General features: G+C 38.8%; 1 protein-coding gene and 1 non-coding gene across 6 annotated transcripts in view; both read right to left on the bottom strand.

Moving 5' to 3' along the window:
• Sec11a (SEC11 homolog A, signal peptidase complex subunit) overlaps positions 1–13,703 on the bottom strand; it is a 37,676-nt gene extending 23,973 nt beyond the window's left edge. For 2 of the 5 annotated variants that reach the window (XM_047541757.1, XM_047541759.1), the window contains exon 1: positions 13,361–13,698. In XM_047541757.1, the coding sequence (XP_047397713.1) occupies positions 13,361–13,411 (51 nt within the window). In that variant the 5' untranslated portion in view covers positions 13,412–13,698. Of the gene's footprint in view, positions 1–13,360 lie in introns of all 5 variants that reach the window. The other 3 variants (XM_047541756.1, XM_047541758.1, XM_047541754.1) reach the window with 3 other exon arrangements.
• On the bottom strand, positions 11,486–11,559 carry Trnaa-cgc (transfer RNA alanine (anticodon CGC)). The gene has a single exon. It is a non-coding gene; the product is annotated as a tRNA-Ala (tRNA).
• Positions 13,704–13,979: the final 276 nt, after the last annotated feature.

The raw sequence follows: 13,979 nt of genomic DNA, 5'->3' as shown, positions 1-13,979 counted from the left end.
TGTTATCTCAGTAGCTTGGGAGGCCAAGGCAGGAAGATTACAAGTTCAAAGGCAGCCTCAGCAACTCAGCATGACCCTTTCTCAATATAATAATGAAAAAAAAATTAGAAAGAGCAGGGGATGTGGTTCAGTGGTTAAGCGCCCTGGTTCAATCCCTAGTGCCAAAAAAAAGAAAAAAGAAAAAGAAAAAAAAAGCTCTATTATGATGGGTCTCAGGAGTCAATTTCTGGGAATTTCTTTTTAGGAAATACTGTGCAGGATCCTCCCCCAAAAGTCCTGTGACTAGAATAATCCATAGGACAATTATAATCCACTCTGTAATATATAAGAAGAATTTTAGAAACTAAGACAAAAAATTCATTAAGATAATAGCTGATGGTAATTAAAAATATGATAATTTAATAGTCAATAATCTGGAAGTTATATCCAGTTATATCTATTACAGTTATCAAACACACCATTATGTTTCTTATTCTTATAAGAGATTATATAAAGTTCAACACACAGGGTATTTTGGGGCAGGAGGTGAAGCTCAGTGGTGGAGTACTTGTCTAGCAGGTATGAAATCCTGGGTTCAATTCCTGGCAGTGTAAACAAACAAACAAAAACATATAGAATATTTTCACAAAACTTAGAATTCTAGTAATTTCAAGCAAAGACAGTATTGACTATGGAAGCAAAAATGTGAGGCTAAAAATCAGCAGTTGATATGTCTTAAATTCCATTTACTTTAAGACCTCAAACTAAGAGAACCATTAATCTATAAACACAATTCTGTTTTCTAACTCACAGGAAGAGGAGTGATTGGAAGCTGGGGTATTAAACATTGACAGTGACTACAAGTAAAACTTGTGGCTCTGGAAAAATTGAAGCAACTTTAGGATACCCACTTTTACTGTGACCCAATAAAATAACCAAAGACCCCAACATGTACCTTAAGTGATAATTTAAAAAAATCCTTTCTAAGCAAGCATATAACATCAATACTAGTAAAAGAAACTTAATTTTAACAAATCCGGGTTGAGGGTGTGGCTCAGTAGTAAAGAGTGTGCTTAGCACGTGCAAGGCCCTGGGCTCAATCACAAGCACCAAATACACAAATAAATATATGCTGCATCTTTCAAAAATCTGACAAATCAGTCCAGGTAAGGTGACTTGTGCCTATAATTTCAGATAATTGTGAAGCTGAGGCAGGAGAATCACTTAACCCAAGAATTTGAAGTCAGTCTAGACAACATAGGGAAAAAAAAATTGGACAAATGAAAATACATCTATACACACAACTGTTTATAACATTTTCTTCATAACGGTCTTGAAATAACTCAGGTCCATCAACACTAAATAAATGAACTGCAGAACTTCCATATAATCAAACACTACTCAGGAATAGAAAGGAATGAATTGACACATTCAATATAGGTGAATCTAAAAAAAAAAAAAAATTGCTATTTTAGCCAAATTCACCTCCCTGACTCAAATAACTAAAACACTGAACAAAATATAAGAAACAAGAGTTTTTAGACATTGGACATGGGGCTGTTTCTAGGTAGCTCACAACTGTGATTACTTAGAAAGGGTAACAAGGTGAGATTAGTTGTTCCAACCTATAGACCAGAGACAATTTCCAGACCACAAGACAGAGCTCAGTAGTTTACTTGAAGAATAAATAAATTGTAGTTCATAGCCAGACATGGTGGCACACACCTGTAATTTCAGCACCTTGGGAGACTGAGGCATGAGGATCATGAATTCAAAGCCAGCCTCCACAACTTAGTGAGGCCCTTAGCAACTCAGTGAGACCTGTATCTAAATAATATACAAAAAAGGACTGGGGATGTGGCTCAGTCGTTGAGTGACCCTGGGTTCAATCCCATGTATCAAAAACAGAAAAGAAAAAAGAAATGGTAGTCCAAGGAGGTAAAGGCAGCTAGAGACTACAGGACAGTGCAGAAATGAGAGCTACATAGAATTCTCCAGAGGGTTTCTTCTCAAGTCTTGGACTACGCAATGGTCAATGCATACATGTGAGGAAACTGAGGATTTAAACCTTTTAAAAGGAACAGATGGAACAATTTTCTAAGCTCACATAGGGTAGGAGTAGTTTGTTTCTACCAGATGAAGTGGAAATCCTAACACGTGGAACTTTCAATACAATATGCAGAAAGATTTCAATCATTATGGTACAAATTACCCCTAGACTAAAGGCTGCTCTGGATCTACTTAAGGTTCAAAAGAACTTTGAAAGTCTAAACTGTTTCCAAGTAATCTGCCTGCATCTCTGAATAAAGCTAAAGAATACTTATGCAAATATGAAAATATCTAGCACTCAAAGAGGTAAAATTCAGAGTCTAGCAAATCAATAAAAAATTATCAGACGAGGGCTGGGGCTGTTGCTCAGTGGTAGAGCACTTATCTAGCATATGTGAGGCCCTCAGTTTCAACCCCAGCAGTGCAAAACAAAAACAACCCAGACATGCAAAAAGACTAGCAAATATGACCCAGATGAGAAAAATCAAGGGAAACAGACCCAGAAATGACTGAGGTGATAGGACTAAAACAAGGACATTAAAATAGCATGTTCAGGAAAAAGATTGAGCATGTCATGCAGAGACAGGAATGAATATCCAAGACAGCAGGGTGCAGTGGCACATGCCTGTAATTCTAGAGGCTTGGGAAGCTGGGGCAGGAGGATTGAGGTCAGTCTCAGAAACTTAGTGAGGTCCTAAGCAACTTAGTGAGACCCTGTCTTAAAATAAAAAAATAAAAATGAAAAAGGGCTGGGATGTGACTCAGTGGTTAAGTGTCCCTGAGTTCAATTCCATATATATGTATTTATTATATATATTCATATATATGTTATATTTATATATATATAAAATCCAAGACATAAATCAAACTTCTGAAGATTAAAAAACACAATGTCTGAAATAAAACCTACAGAAGTAAAATAACAGATTAGATACCACAGAAAAATTTAGCAACTTGAAGTCACAGTAATAGAAATTATTTAGAATGAAAATGTGATTAGGAAAGAAAAAAAAACTGAAAAAAAGGGAACAAAGCAATTGAAGAATAACATCAAGCAGTCTAACATTATGTAACTGGATTCCCTAGGAGGGGTAAAACAAAAAAAAAATTGAAAACATCGTAAGCAAAATTTATCCAAATTTGACTAAAACTGTAAACCCATAAATTCAAGAAGCACAGCAAATACCAAAGAGAAGAAACGTGAATAAAATTACAACAAAACACAACATGATCATCAAACAGCTGAAAATCAGTGACAAAGAGAACACTGGCCAGGTGGGGTGGTGCATGTCTATAATCCTAGCAACTCAGGAGGCTCAGACAGTAGGATTTCAAGTTCAAGGCAAGCCTCAGAAATTAATTTTGCCAGGCCCTGTCTCAAAATAAAAAAAAAAAAAGCTGGGGATGTAGCTCAGTGACAGTGCTAAGTAGTGAAAATAAATAAATAAATAAATAAATACATAAATAAAGTAAAACAAAAAGACATGTAAAAAAGAAACAATGATAAAAATGTCAGCTTCTCTTTGAAACACCAAAAGTCAGGAGACATGGTGCAAACCTTTAAAGTACTGAAAGAAGTCAATTGTGGTGGTACATGCCTGTAATCCCAACTACTCAGAAGGCTAAGGCAGGAGGGATCACAAGTTTGAGGCCAGGCTCGATAGCAATTCCCTGACTCAAAACAAAAAAATAAAAAAGAGCCAGGGAAAAAGAGCTCAGTGGAAGCTTGTCCCTGGGTTTAATTCTCAGTACTGCAAAAATAAATAAATAAATAAGGAAAAAGCTGGAGTGGCTGCATTAATATCATACAAAGATTTATCTGCAAAAAATATTACCAGGAACAATGATGGTCATTTCATAATCATAAAGAGGTAAGTTTGTCCGTGAGGACATAACAATCTTAAATGCTTACATAACAAATAGTTTCAAAATATAGGAAGTACAGGAATTTCCTATAAGAACTCCAAGGAGAGACAAAACCATAGTTACAGTCAAAAATTTCAAAACCACTCTGTCAGTAATTGATACAGCAAGAAGAGGGAAAATCAATAAGGATATAAAAGATTTGAACATTTCCAATCGACTTGACTTAATTGGTATTTACAGAACATTCAGCCCAACACCAGCAAACACATATTAAATTCCTTTTAAGCACACACAGAACATTTACCAAGACGGATCATCAGGACTACAAAACAAATCTCAATTATAGAATGTAAATCATACAAAGTATATTCTCTGTTTACAATGGAATGAAAATTAGTTATGGAAAGATATCTGAACAATCCCCAAATATTTAGAAATCAAATAACACATTTCTAGTCAACTAATGGTAAAAGAAGAAATCAGAAATTAGAAAGTATTTGAAATGAATAAAAATACAATATAGCAAAAATTGTGAGATGTACCTAATGCAGTAGACAGAGGGAATTTTAATACCTGTAGAGGCTATAACTCAGAGGTATAGCATTTCCCTGGCTTATACAAGGCCCTGAGTTGAAAGGGTTTATATTTTATTTCATTTTTGTTTATACTCTGCATTCCACACATGGTTCCTAACCATACTACAGAGTTTCCTCTCTCACCCAGCACTTACTACCTCAGGAGGAGTTTCCAGTATCAGCTAACTATGGATGACTCTGGGCCTGGTTTTTGTGGTTCTACATAAACCATCTAGCACTGACGAAAAGTAGACAGCTATAATATTAACAAACTCAGAGTTGACCATGAAGCCTAATGGCAGGCTTCCTTGTCCTCAGTATTTTTATAAAATCACCATTCATAACCTTATGGAAGGTCCTATTCTGCATCACAATATCCCAAGCTTTTGACCACAGAACATATTTTATGGCAACTAAATCACAGTGGTAGGCACAAGGTCATGAAATGTACTGGTCTTACAATGTCCCCGACAGTCTTCACAAATCTGGTGCAGGGCTGGGGTTGTAGCTCAGTGGTAGAGCACTTGCCTAGTATGTGAGAGACACTGAGTTCAATCCTCAGCACCACATAAAAATAAATAAATTAAAATAAAGGTATTGTGTCCATCTACAACTAAATTTTTTTTTTTAAATGTGGTGTAAAAGAACAGTGGAGGTGGCAGTTATCAACTTATTCTCGCTCAATTCCAAATCCACCCTTCTTTGTGTTACTTGAGGTGAATTTATAAACATTCTCCTTTGCCAGCTGGTTTAACAATGTGGGGTTTTATTAATAAAAGGAGCAACACGCCTGCAATTCCACTGACTTGGGAGGCTAAAGCAGGAGGTTCCCAAACTTAAGGTCAGCCTGGGCAACTTAGTGAGACCTTGTCTCAAAAAGAAAGCAGTGGGGGGCAGGGGTTGGGAATGTAGCTTAGTGGTAGAGTGCCACTGTGTTCAATCCCTATTTACTGCAAAAAAAAAAAAAAAAAAAAAAAAAAGGACTGAAGGGCCACTGCCAGGCAACTGAGAGAGTAGGGGATTCTCTTGGTACCAGTGGTGTTTCTATTCCACACAGTAGTGGTGGATCTGTGTCTAGGAGGCCTAGTAGTGCTCACCTCAGGGAACATCACAAACCGGCTCTAGACACTACACAGTCTCTGAGAAACTTCTCAGCCTCCCAGTAGGCCAGATCTCTGGACCAGATTCAGCTCACTAATCTGGCAGATGTCACTGCCATGCAATCATAGGTTGCAAATTCCTGTGGCAGTTACATCTTCTTCAAAGAGGTCTAAATCTCAGGCTAGGAAGGGTTGTTGTAGGAAGGTACTTCATTAGCTCTTTCCTTGTTCATTTTCCTCGTCCTACTGGGTAGTGCTACTTTCTGCAATATGCTACCTTTAAATTCCTTAAGAGTTCACTTTTACCTCTCTTGTAGTTACGTATCTTTTCTTATTTAACTTTTTTTTCAGCACTAGAACTGAACCCAGGGTCTTGCACATACTAGGCAAGCACTCTACCATTGAGATACATCCCCAGCCCTTGGTTAACGTTTTATATTAAATATTCCTTGCTCAATCCCTGGTGTGGTTTCCGTATTCTAATTGATGGACAGTTATAGCCCTGACTATATGGTACCCAGCTTTGTGAGGCTGGGGTAATATCTAATGTCCTCCAGTCTGAGTTATATGTTCTAAAATCTGCAACCGATACACTGTGTGATTTTTTTCTACAGCTAGAATTCACTAGTCCAGGAATTAAAGGGTGGGAATGGGAGTCATTCCTCTATTACCCCTAAAGGTGTGTTAGTGAATTTCTGCTTCCTACCTTACAACTCTGGCTTCTACTGACTTAGAGGTTTTAATTCTCAAAGGAGATAACCATCCGCTGGGAACATAAGAGTCCCATTACACTGGAAGTTAGGACTTTAGATACCTCTTGCCAGTGAATCAAAATCCAGGGAGTAGGGGACTACTGATTGGCTAGGATGGCTGATCCTGACTATCAGAGAGATGCTGCTATCACAAAATGAGTGAAATGGATAGAACTGGAATACAGAGGATCCTCTGAGGCCCATCTTATGTTCTCACATAATGAAAACAAGTCAGGTGCCATGGTATAAGAAAGCTAAATTCACCATCATAAAAATTTTAACATCATCTATTAACTTCCTGATATGAAACAAGAGAAACAATTAGTTTTTAGATACATGGGGGTAAAAACCAGAAAAAATAATTCCAAGAATGAAAATGTTTGCTGTAGGTGGTCTGTTATAACTAGAATATTTGTTTTTTTATCATATATCTCTTGTATATAAGTGTATATAATATTTTGATAGAGATAAAAGTGGATTTCAAAAAGAAAAAAGTAGACTAGGAGTGCTGGTACAAACTACTCAAGAGGCTTAGGCAAGAGGATCACAAGTTCAATGCCAGCCTGGGCAACTTAATGAGACCCTGTCCCAAAAATAAAAAATGAAAAGAGTTAGGGATGTAGTTCAGAAGTAGAATGCTCCTGGGTTCAATCTCCAGTATCACACACACAAAAGCAATTCAGGTAGAACTGCTGATGACATTAACCCTTCAGTAAGGAAAGTTTGAGTCACTGCATCAGGTAAGAAACCATGACCAATTTAGGTTCTTGTGGAGGGCAGAGGAAGAAAACAGCCATGACCATGTGACCAATTATAGAAACAAAGGATAGGCACAGCGCCTTAGACAGAAACACCTTAGCGTTTATCTTTATTTTGAAAGCTAACTGATTAAAAAAAAAAAAAAAAAAAAAAAACAGGTGTGACACTGACAAAAGACTCCAACTTTATACTTTATTAACTTGGTTCAGTAGGAACTAGGCTTTGGGCTGGGGATGTGGTTCAGTGGTAGTGCTTGCCTGGCACACATAAAGCCCAGCACCACACACACACTAGGTTTCCCCAAATCCTCCTGCTTATCTAGTTCTGGGTTAAAGTTGGCCAAAAGAGAATCTGCCAAGAAGGCAAAAGTAAAGTGGCTGTGATCATGCTGAAGGTCATTATAGTTATAGGCAGTGAGATACAAATATCAAGATGGCAGAAAGCTACTTTGTCACTGCTTTCTCTAGATTCAGCTCCTCTGGCTAACAGAGACTGCAGAAAGAAGCAACAACTTTCCACAGGCTTCTCCATCTGTTTTCCTTTGTGGTACCCTTCCAGCAGCCAGACCTAGAATCAGGTTTCATGGTAAGTGTGAATTTGCCCACCTAAATCAGTATTTCAGAGGGGCTGATTAGAAATTCTTTAACTCCTACTTTTAAACTCTTACTTATCCAGTTTGTCCCAAAATTGTGTAAGGTCATACTCCCATAATAAATCTCTTATACCATAATATTCACAGTCTTTATTCCCAGACTATACCCTGACTGCAAATCCATGTTTTTTAGATAAAGATTTCTGTGCCTGCAGATTCCTGAATTCTATCTTTCTTCCTTGAAATCAGAAGAAAATCCTTTTGAAGGGTTATACTGTAATCACAATTTCTGCTTAAGTAGAACTCATCTCTATTGTTTTAGTCTTATATCATCTGCTGTGAGAATGAATAACCATGCTTGCTTTTATATCCATGGACAGAATGTTATGAGGATGTGAAGTGTGAAGGCACAGTGTCAGGAAACATCTATAATCCTTGCTAGGTCCTATATTCTGGATTTTCCAGTTACATAGGGCAGAAAAAGATTTCAAGATGGTCAAGAAGAATACACCTGAGGGTAGTTAAAGACAGTTTAAAAATTTTTTTACTTGTAATTTCCTTGTGTATGTAATGGAGAATGTTGTTAATATTTCTGGATAGAAATGTGGCAATTTGTTAGGGAATGCTGACACCCTGCCAGTGATAAAAACTCTGCTATTCTTAAACATGATCAGATTAGTTTCCAATCATCAAAAAAGAAAAAAAGGCAAAAAACAGTAATGGATTTTCTGTGATGTATACACAATTTACTGCACATTTACTCATATTAGGTCCATGCCTAAGAAAAATCTGGGTGCAGCCAGACACAGTGGTGCACACTGGTAATACCAGCTATGGGAAGCTGAGGCAGGGATAGTAAGTTTGAGACCAGCCTCAACAATTTAGCAAGACCCTGTTTCAAAGAAAAAAAAAAAAAAATCTGTGTGCTTCTTTGGAGAATCAATTCATTTACAACAAAGTTATCAAACATAACCTGAACTCAATCAGATACTGCAGTAGCCATTAAGAGTTGGGTGATCCTAAGAGAAAGATATTAAAAGAATGATGGAGTCTATCAAATTTTAAGGACTTTGTTTAGATAGAAAACCCAAAGAAAATTCAATCACGTAATATAATCAACCTGGGAGTTGATTACAAACTTCTATGTGAGTCAGATTAATTCCATCAGGATTCAGATATGGATCTAATCACATCCTGGCCAATATCCCCTTGCCATTAAGAAATCGCAGCACAGAAAAGATAATTCCAAAAATTACATGTGAAATTTTAATGTGAAAATTACATGTGAAAAAGTGAAAGCACCTCACACCTGTAATTCTAGATACTTGAGAGGCTAAGATAGGAGGATGGAAAATTGGAGACCAGCCTCAGCAATTTAGTGAAACCCTGTCCCAAAATTTTAAAAAGGGCTGGGGATGTAGCAGTGCCCCTGGGGGGGTGGGGAGGAGGCAGTGAGAATAAACATAAAAATAATCCAGAATGACATTTATTTTCTTAGTAAGAAAATATGTTTTAATATGAGGTGATTTTTTTAATTAAAAATCAAATTTTTAGCATTGTATGTACCATCACTGTAATTCCAGTTACTTTAGAGGCTTAAGTAAGAGGACTGCAAGTTCAAGACCAGGCTAAGCAAATCAGTGAGACCCTGTCTCAAAATTAAAACAAAAAAAAAGGTGGTGGTGGGGGAGCTGGGGATATAGTTCAGTGGTAAATCAAACACCTGACTAGCATGCGCAAAGCCCTGGTTCAATCCCCAGTACTGCTGAAAAAAAAAACTGTTAAAACTTGCTACACTTTATATAGGATAACATTTGCGAACTGATTTTAAAAGCTTTAGAACTAAATTATTGCTAGGTTTTTTAAATTTAAAAATATTTTTGTTTTTTGGTACTGGGAATTGAACCCAGGGGCACCTTACCACTGAGTTACATCCCCAGTCCTTTTGATTTTATTTTGAGACAGGGTCTTGCTACGTTGTCAAGGCTGGCCTCAAACTTGCAATCCTCCTGTCTCAGCCTCCCAAGTAGTATTGTTGCTTTTAAACCCCATACTCCAAGAACTTAGTTTCAAAATTTTAGTTTTTATACAGCTCAGTGGTAAAGCATTGGCCTAGCACTGGGGAAGCCCTGAGTTCAATCCTGCCCTGCAATACATAAATATATAAAATTTAACTTTTATAAGTATTATTTTTTAAAACTAAAGAGAACACTGAATAGACTTTTCTGTTGATTCAGGAAATAAAAGCCACCTCAATGTGCATTGGAAATGCTATTAACCAATGATGTGATGGATGCTAATATTTTCAAGAATTCTGCATGCCAGCTGCAGAATATACTGCCATCAAAAATGAGTAAAAGATGGGCACAGTGGTGTATGCTTGTAATCCCAGCGACTTTGGAGGCTGAGGAAGGAAGATCACAAGTTCAAGGCCAGCCTCAGCACCTTAGCAGCCCTCAAACAACTCAGCAAAACCCTGTCTCAAAATTTTAAAAAATAAATAAAAGATGGCTGAGGACTTAGCTCAGTGATAAAGTGCCCCTAGGTTCAATTCCCAGTGCCAAAAAAAAAAAAGGAAAAAACATACACAACAAAGAAAGAAAGAAAAAAAAAATGAAATGTAGATGTTTATAGCAGCATTATTCCTAACTCCCCAAACTTGGAAGTGACCAAAGTGTCCTTATGTAGGTCAATGGGTACACTTTGGTACATCCAGAAAATTCTGTCCTAAAAAAATTAGTAATTAAGCTAAAGACATGGAGGAACATTAAGTACATTTTATTAAGTGAAAGAAGCCTATCTGAAAAGGCTATACACTCATGATTCCAACTACATGCCAATCTAGAAAAGGCAAAACTATGGAGACACAAACAGATCAATGTTGCCAGGGTTTGGGAAGGTGAACAGGTAATGCATAGAGGACTTTTAGGGCAGTGAAACTATTCTTATCCACTATAATAGTGGATACATGTCATTACACATTTGTCCAAATCTGCAGACTGTACAATATCAAGAGTGAACCTTAAACTATGGACTTTATGTGATTATGATGTATTAATGTAGTTTATCAAATGTTACAAATATACCACCATGGTAGGGGATGTTGTTATGGCAGATGGTAGGCATGTAAGAGGACAAAGTATAAGGGAAATTCTGTACCTTCCTCTCAATTTTGCCATGACCCCAAAACTCCTCTTAAAAAATTAAATCTTGGGGTTGGGGTTGGGGCTTAGTGGTAAAGCGCTTGCCTGGCATGTGTGAGGCCCTGGGTTCGATCCTTAGCATCACATATAAATAAATAAAAAGATCCACTGATGACTAAAAAGTATTTAAAAAAAATTAAATCTTAAAAAAATTAAAGAGAGTCCTGACGCAGTGGTGCACACCTGTAATCTCAGTTACTTAAGAAGCTGAGGCAGGAGGATAATAAGTTTCAGGCCAGTCTGGGAAACTTAAGAGAGATCTGGTCTCAAAACAAAATTTTAAAAGGGTTGGGGACATGGTTCGGTGGTGGAGCACTTCCCTGAGTTTGATTCTCATGACCACAGACGGGGGGGAAGGGAATTAGAAGGAAAAAAATAATTAATTAAAACTTAGTACATAATCTATGATTCCATTTATATATAAAACCCCTCCATACTGACAAAAAGCAAAGCAGCAGTTGCTCAGGGTTGGGTGAGATGAACAACAAAGAGGAAAAAAAGATCTTGTTTGTGGGTGACAGAAACATTCTGTATCTTAACTGTGTACCTACCTGTAAAAACTCATCAAATGGCATGCTTTTTTTTTTTTTTTTTTTTTTTTTTTTTTTTTTTGTGGTACTGGGGATTGAACCCAGGGCCTTGTGCTTGCGAGGCAAGCACTCTACCAACTGAGCTATATCCCCAGCCCACAAATGGCATGCTTTTTAATCAATGGACAGACTTTAATAAAACATTTCTCCATAACCTAATAAGAAAAATTAAAACTTGGGACAAAATAATCAGACATTTGTTATGTGTATCAAAGTTATGCAAGTGACAGCAATTCTTGTAGAAAAAAGATCAAAATCCTGTTTTCCTTCATTTGATTAATTCTCAATCCCAATAGTCACTGTCAATTCTTTTTCCCAGATAATATGTACAGGTAAAACCTCCTTTAGTAACTCTCACATTATCCTTATGCTATCTAATCCTTCCCATCCATTCCTAACAACCTGAGAAGTTAGGGAGGACAACTTTACCATACACACATCCACTAATCCTGAATGTCCTGGATGCAATGTATTCTGAACCAGAGTCATTCCATAGTAGAGATATAAAAGGGCAGGATACCCTACTAATTCTCTCACCATGTTCCTCTGTCTATAATTTGTTATAGAAGTTTTCAATAGTTGACGTTTTTCTTTGTTTCTCTTTCACACTGGTAAATCATGGGCAGGAAGTGTCCCTTGTACATCTCTGTGGACTCAGAACCTATCACATAGCATGTCTACAAGTGTTCTGTGAATGTTCTTCCATTCTCTTTCTCTTGAATTATCAATATGCTAAACAACCCACAAAAATGTTACTAAGGTCTTTCAGGCAAGGGGTTTAACTCAGTGGCAGAAGAGTACTTATGTGCATGTGTGAGGCCCTGTGTTCAATCCCCAGCACCAAAAATAAAGATCTTTCAAATTACAGTTTAAATATTAGTTCCTCTTGAAAGATGTTCCTAATGCCTGACTGGAACCTCTCAATTTTGTAGACACATCTAAGAGGTGATGATACCAAGCTAGCTAAGGTCTGAAGAAGAGTAAGGAGAGGGTGTATACCTACTTACCTAATTGGCAATTATAAACTATGTGAAATACGAGTGTGTAAGGGTGACTTTAATAATGACATGGGAATAATTTTTAACAGCAAAACGTTGTAAAAAGATTAACTTCAAGCAAAACTAGATCCGCAGACAATACACGGTGCAGAAGACAAAAAGGGGCAACTCTTTTGTAATGACTAAATAATTACAAAAGTATTCTCAATACCGTTTGGTACTAAGAAGATCAAGATAAAGTAAGATTTAGGGACAAAATCTGAAGACCTAAATTTCAAGATCCTTGTGCCAATGACTTCTCACCGTAAAACCAAAGATAGATAAGAATGCTCCCTTTTAGCTAAGTGGACTCAAGGACAAGTAGAGTAACTGTTTTAACTCCGAGCTTAGAGTCGTATAAGTTAGAGTCGGTGCAGCTCATGGGGACCCAGCTGGACTGGAAGGGTAGCGAATGAAACTAAAACGGCTTTTGTAGGGCCTACAATCACCTTTCCGAACGCCCCAGGAGCCGAGTAGTGAACTGCTAAACCTCGTCTCTCCGGACCCCGGCGGCAGTCGCTTCTATTGGAGAAACCATGAGTTTACTGCCTTCAATGTCTAAAAAAATAAGAAATCCAACTCCCATAAAGCCAGTGATTTCTTTCTCACTGGGAGGAATGGAACGTGAAGACACGGCGTCCCGCTCAGTCCCAGACAGACCGAAAATCAGTTGGGGATTACACAGCGGGCTGACAAAGGGCGTCGGGTCATCAACTCCAAAGAAAGGGGATGATCCAGCGTCAAACTCGCGCAGGCCCTCACCACCCGGTTCAGAGCCCCCCCCCGGCTCCGCAGTAGCAGCTTCGAAGCGACAAGAGGAACCCGAGGAACCCGAGGAAACAGGGGAGAGAACCTCACCTGCCTCTTGTTCATCCGCCGCACATCGTCCAAAAAGTCTAGAGACAGCATGGCGGGACCGGCGAGCGGGACACCGGCAGCAGCGAAGCGCTATATGACCACCTGGCGGAACCGCTGGAGCGCTGGCCCGGCTCACTCACAGTGGACGGGACCCCGCGGCGCCTGCACTTCCGCTTCCGGGGCGAGAACCAGAGCGGCCCGCCCCCTCGTTGCAGAGGGGTGAGACTCGCAACCCTCCTATTTCAGTCCCGGGCTGGCCTTGCAGAGGGAGGCGCTTCCCGTTTTGGCCCCCACCTACTGGGAACCGAAGGGATCCTGCGGCGCCCGGTTCAGTTTGGTGGCTCCTCGTGAAGGTGATGGCTTGACCCGCCTGTGATCTTCGGAGGGCGGGCCTCGTGCACTCCAGGCCAGTCGGAAGCCGAATCTCAGTGCTGGGCGGGCCTGCTCTGGCCTGGGCGTGGCCCTGGACGTGGCGCCTGGCGGTTAGTTCTCTGGTCGAGCGCTTTGCGGTTCCGTACTTTTGGGAAGCTGACGACTAACCTGGTCTCAATAAGTGCTTTTCGAGTAGGGGTAGCAGGCATGAAACTTTCAAAGCACTGTCTGAGTTTACAGTCCGAGG

The sequence above is a fragment of the Sciurus carolinensis genome, chromosome 2 (assembly GCF_902686445.1).
Source record: "Sciurus carolinensis chromosome 2, mSciCar1.2, whole genome shotgun sequence".
Taxonomy (NCBI): Eukaryota; Metazoa; Chordata; class Mammalia; order Rodentia; family Sciuridae; genus Sciurus; species Sciurus carolinensis.
The sequence above is the reverse complement of the archived record's forward strand: the minus strand, read 5'-3'. Positions and strand labels throughout refer to the sequence as shown.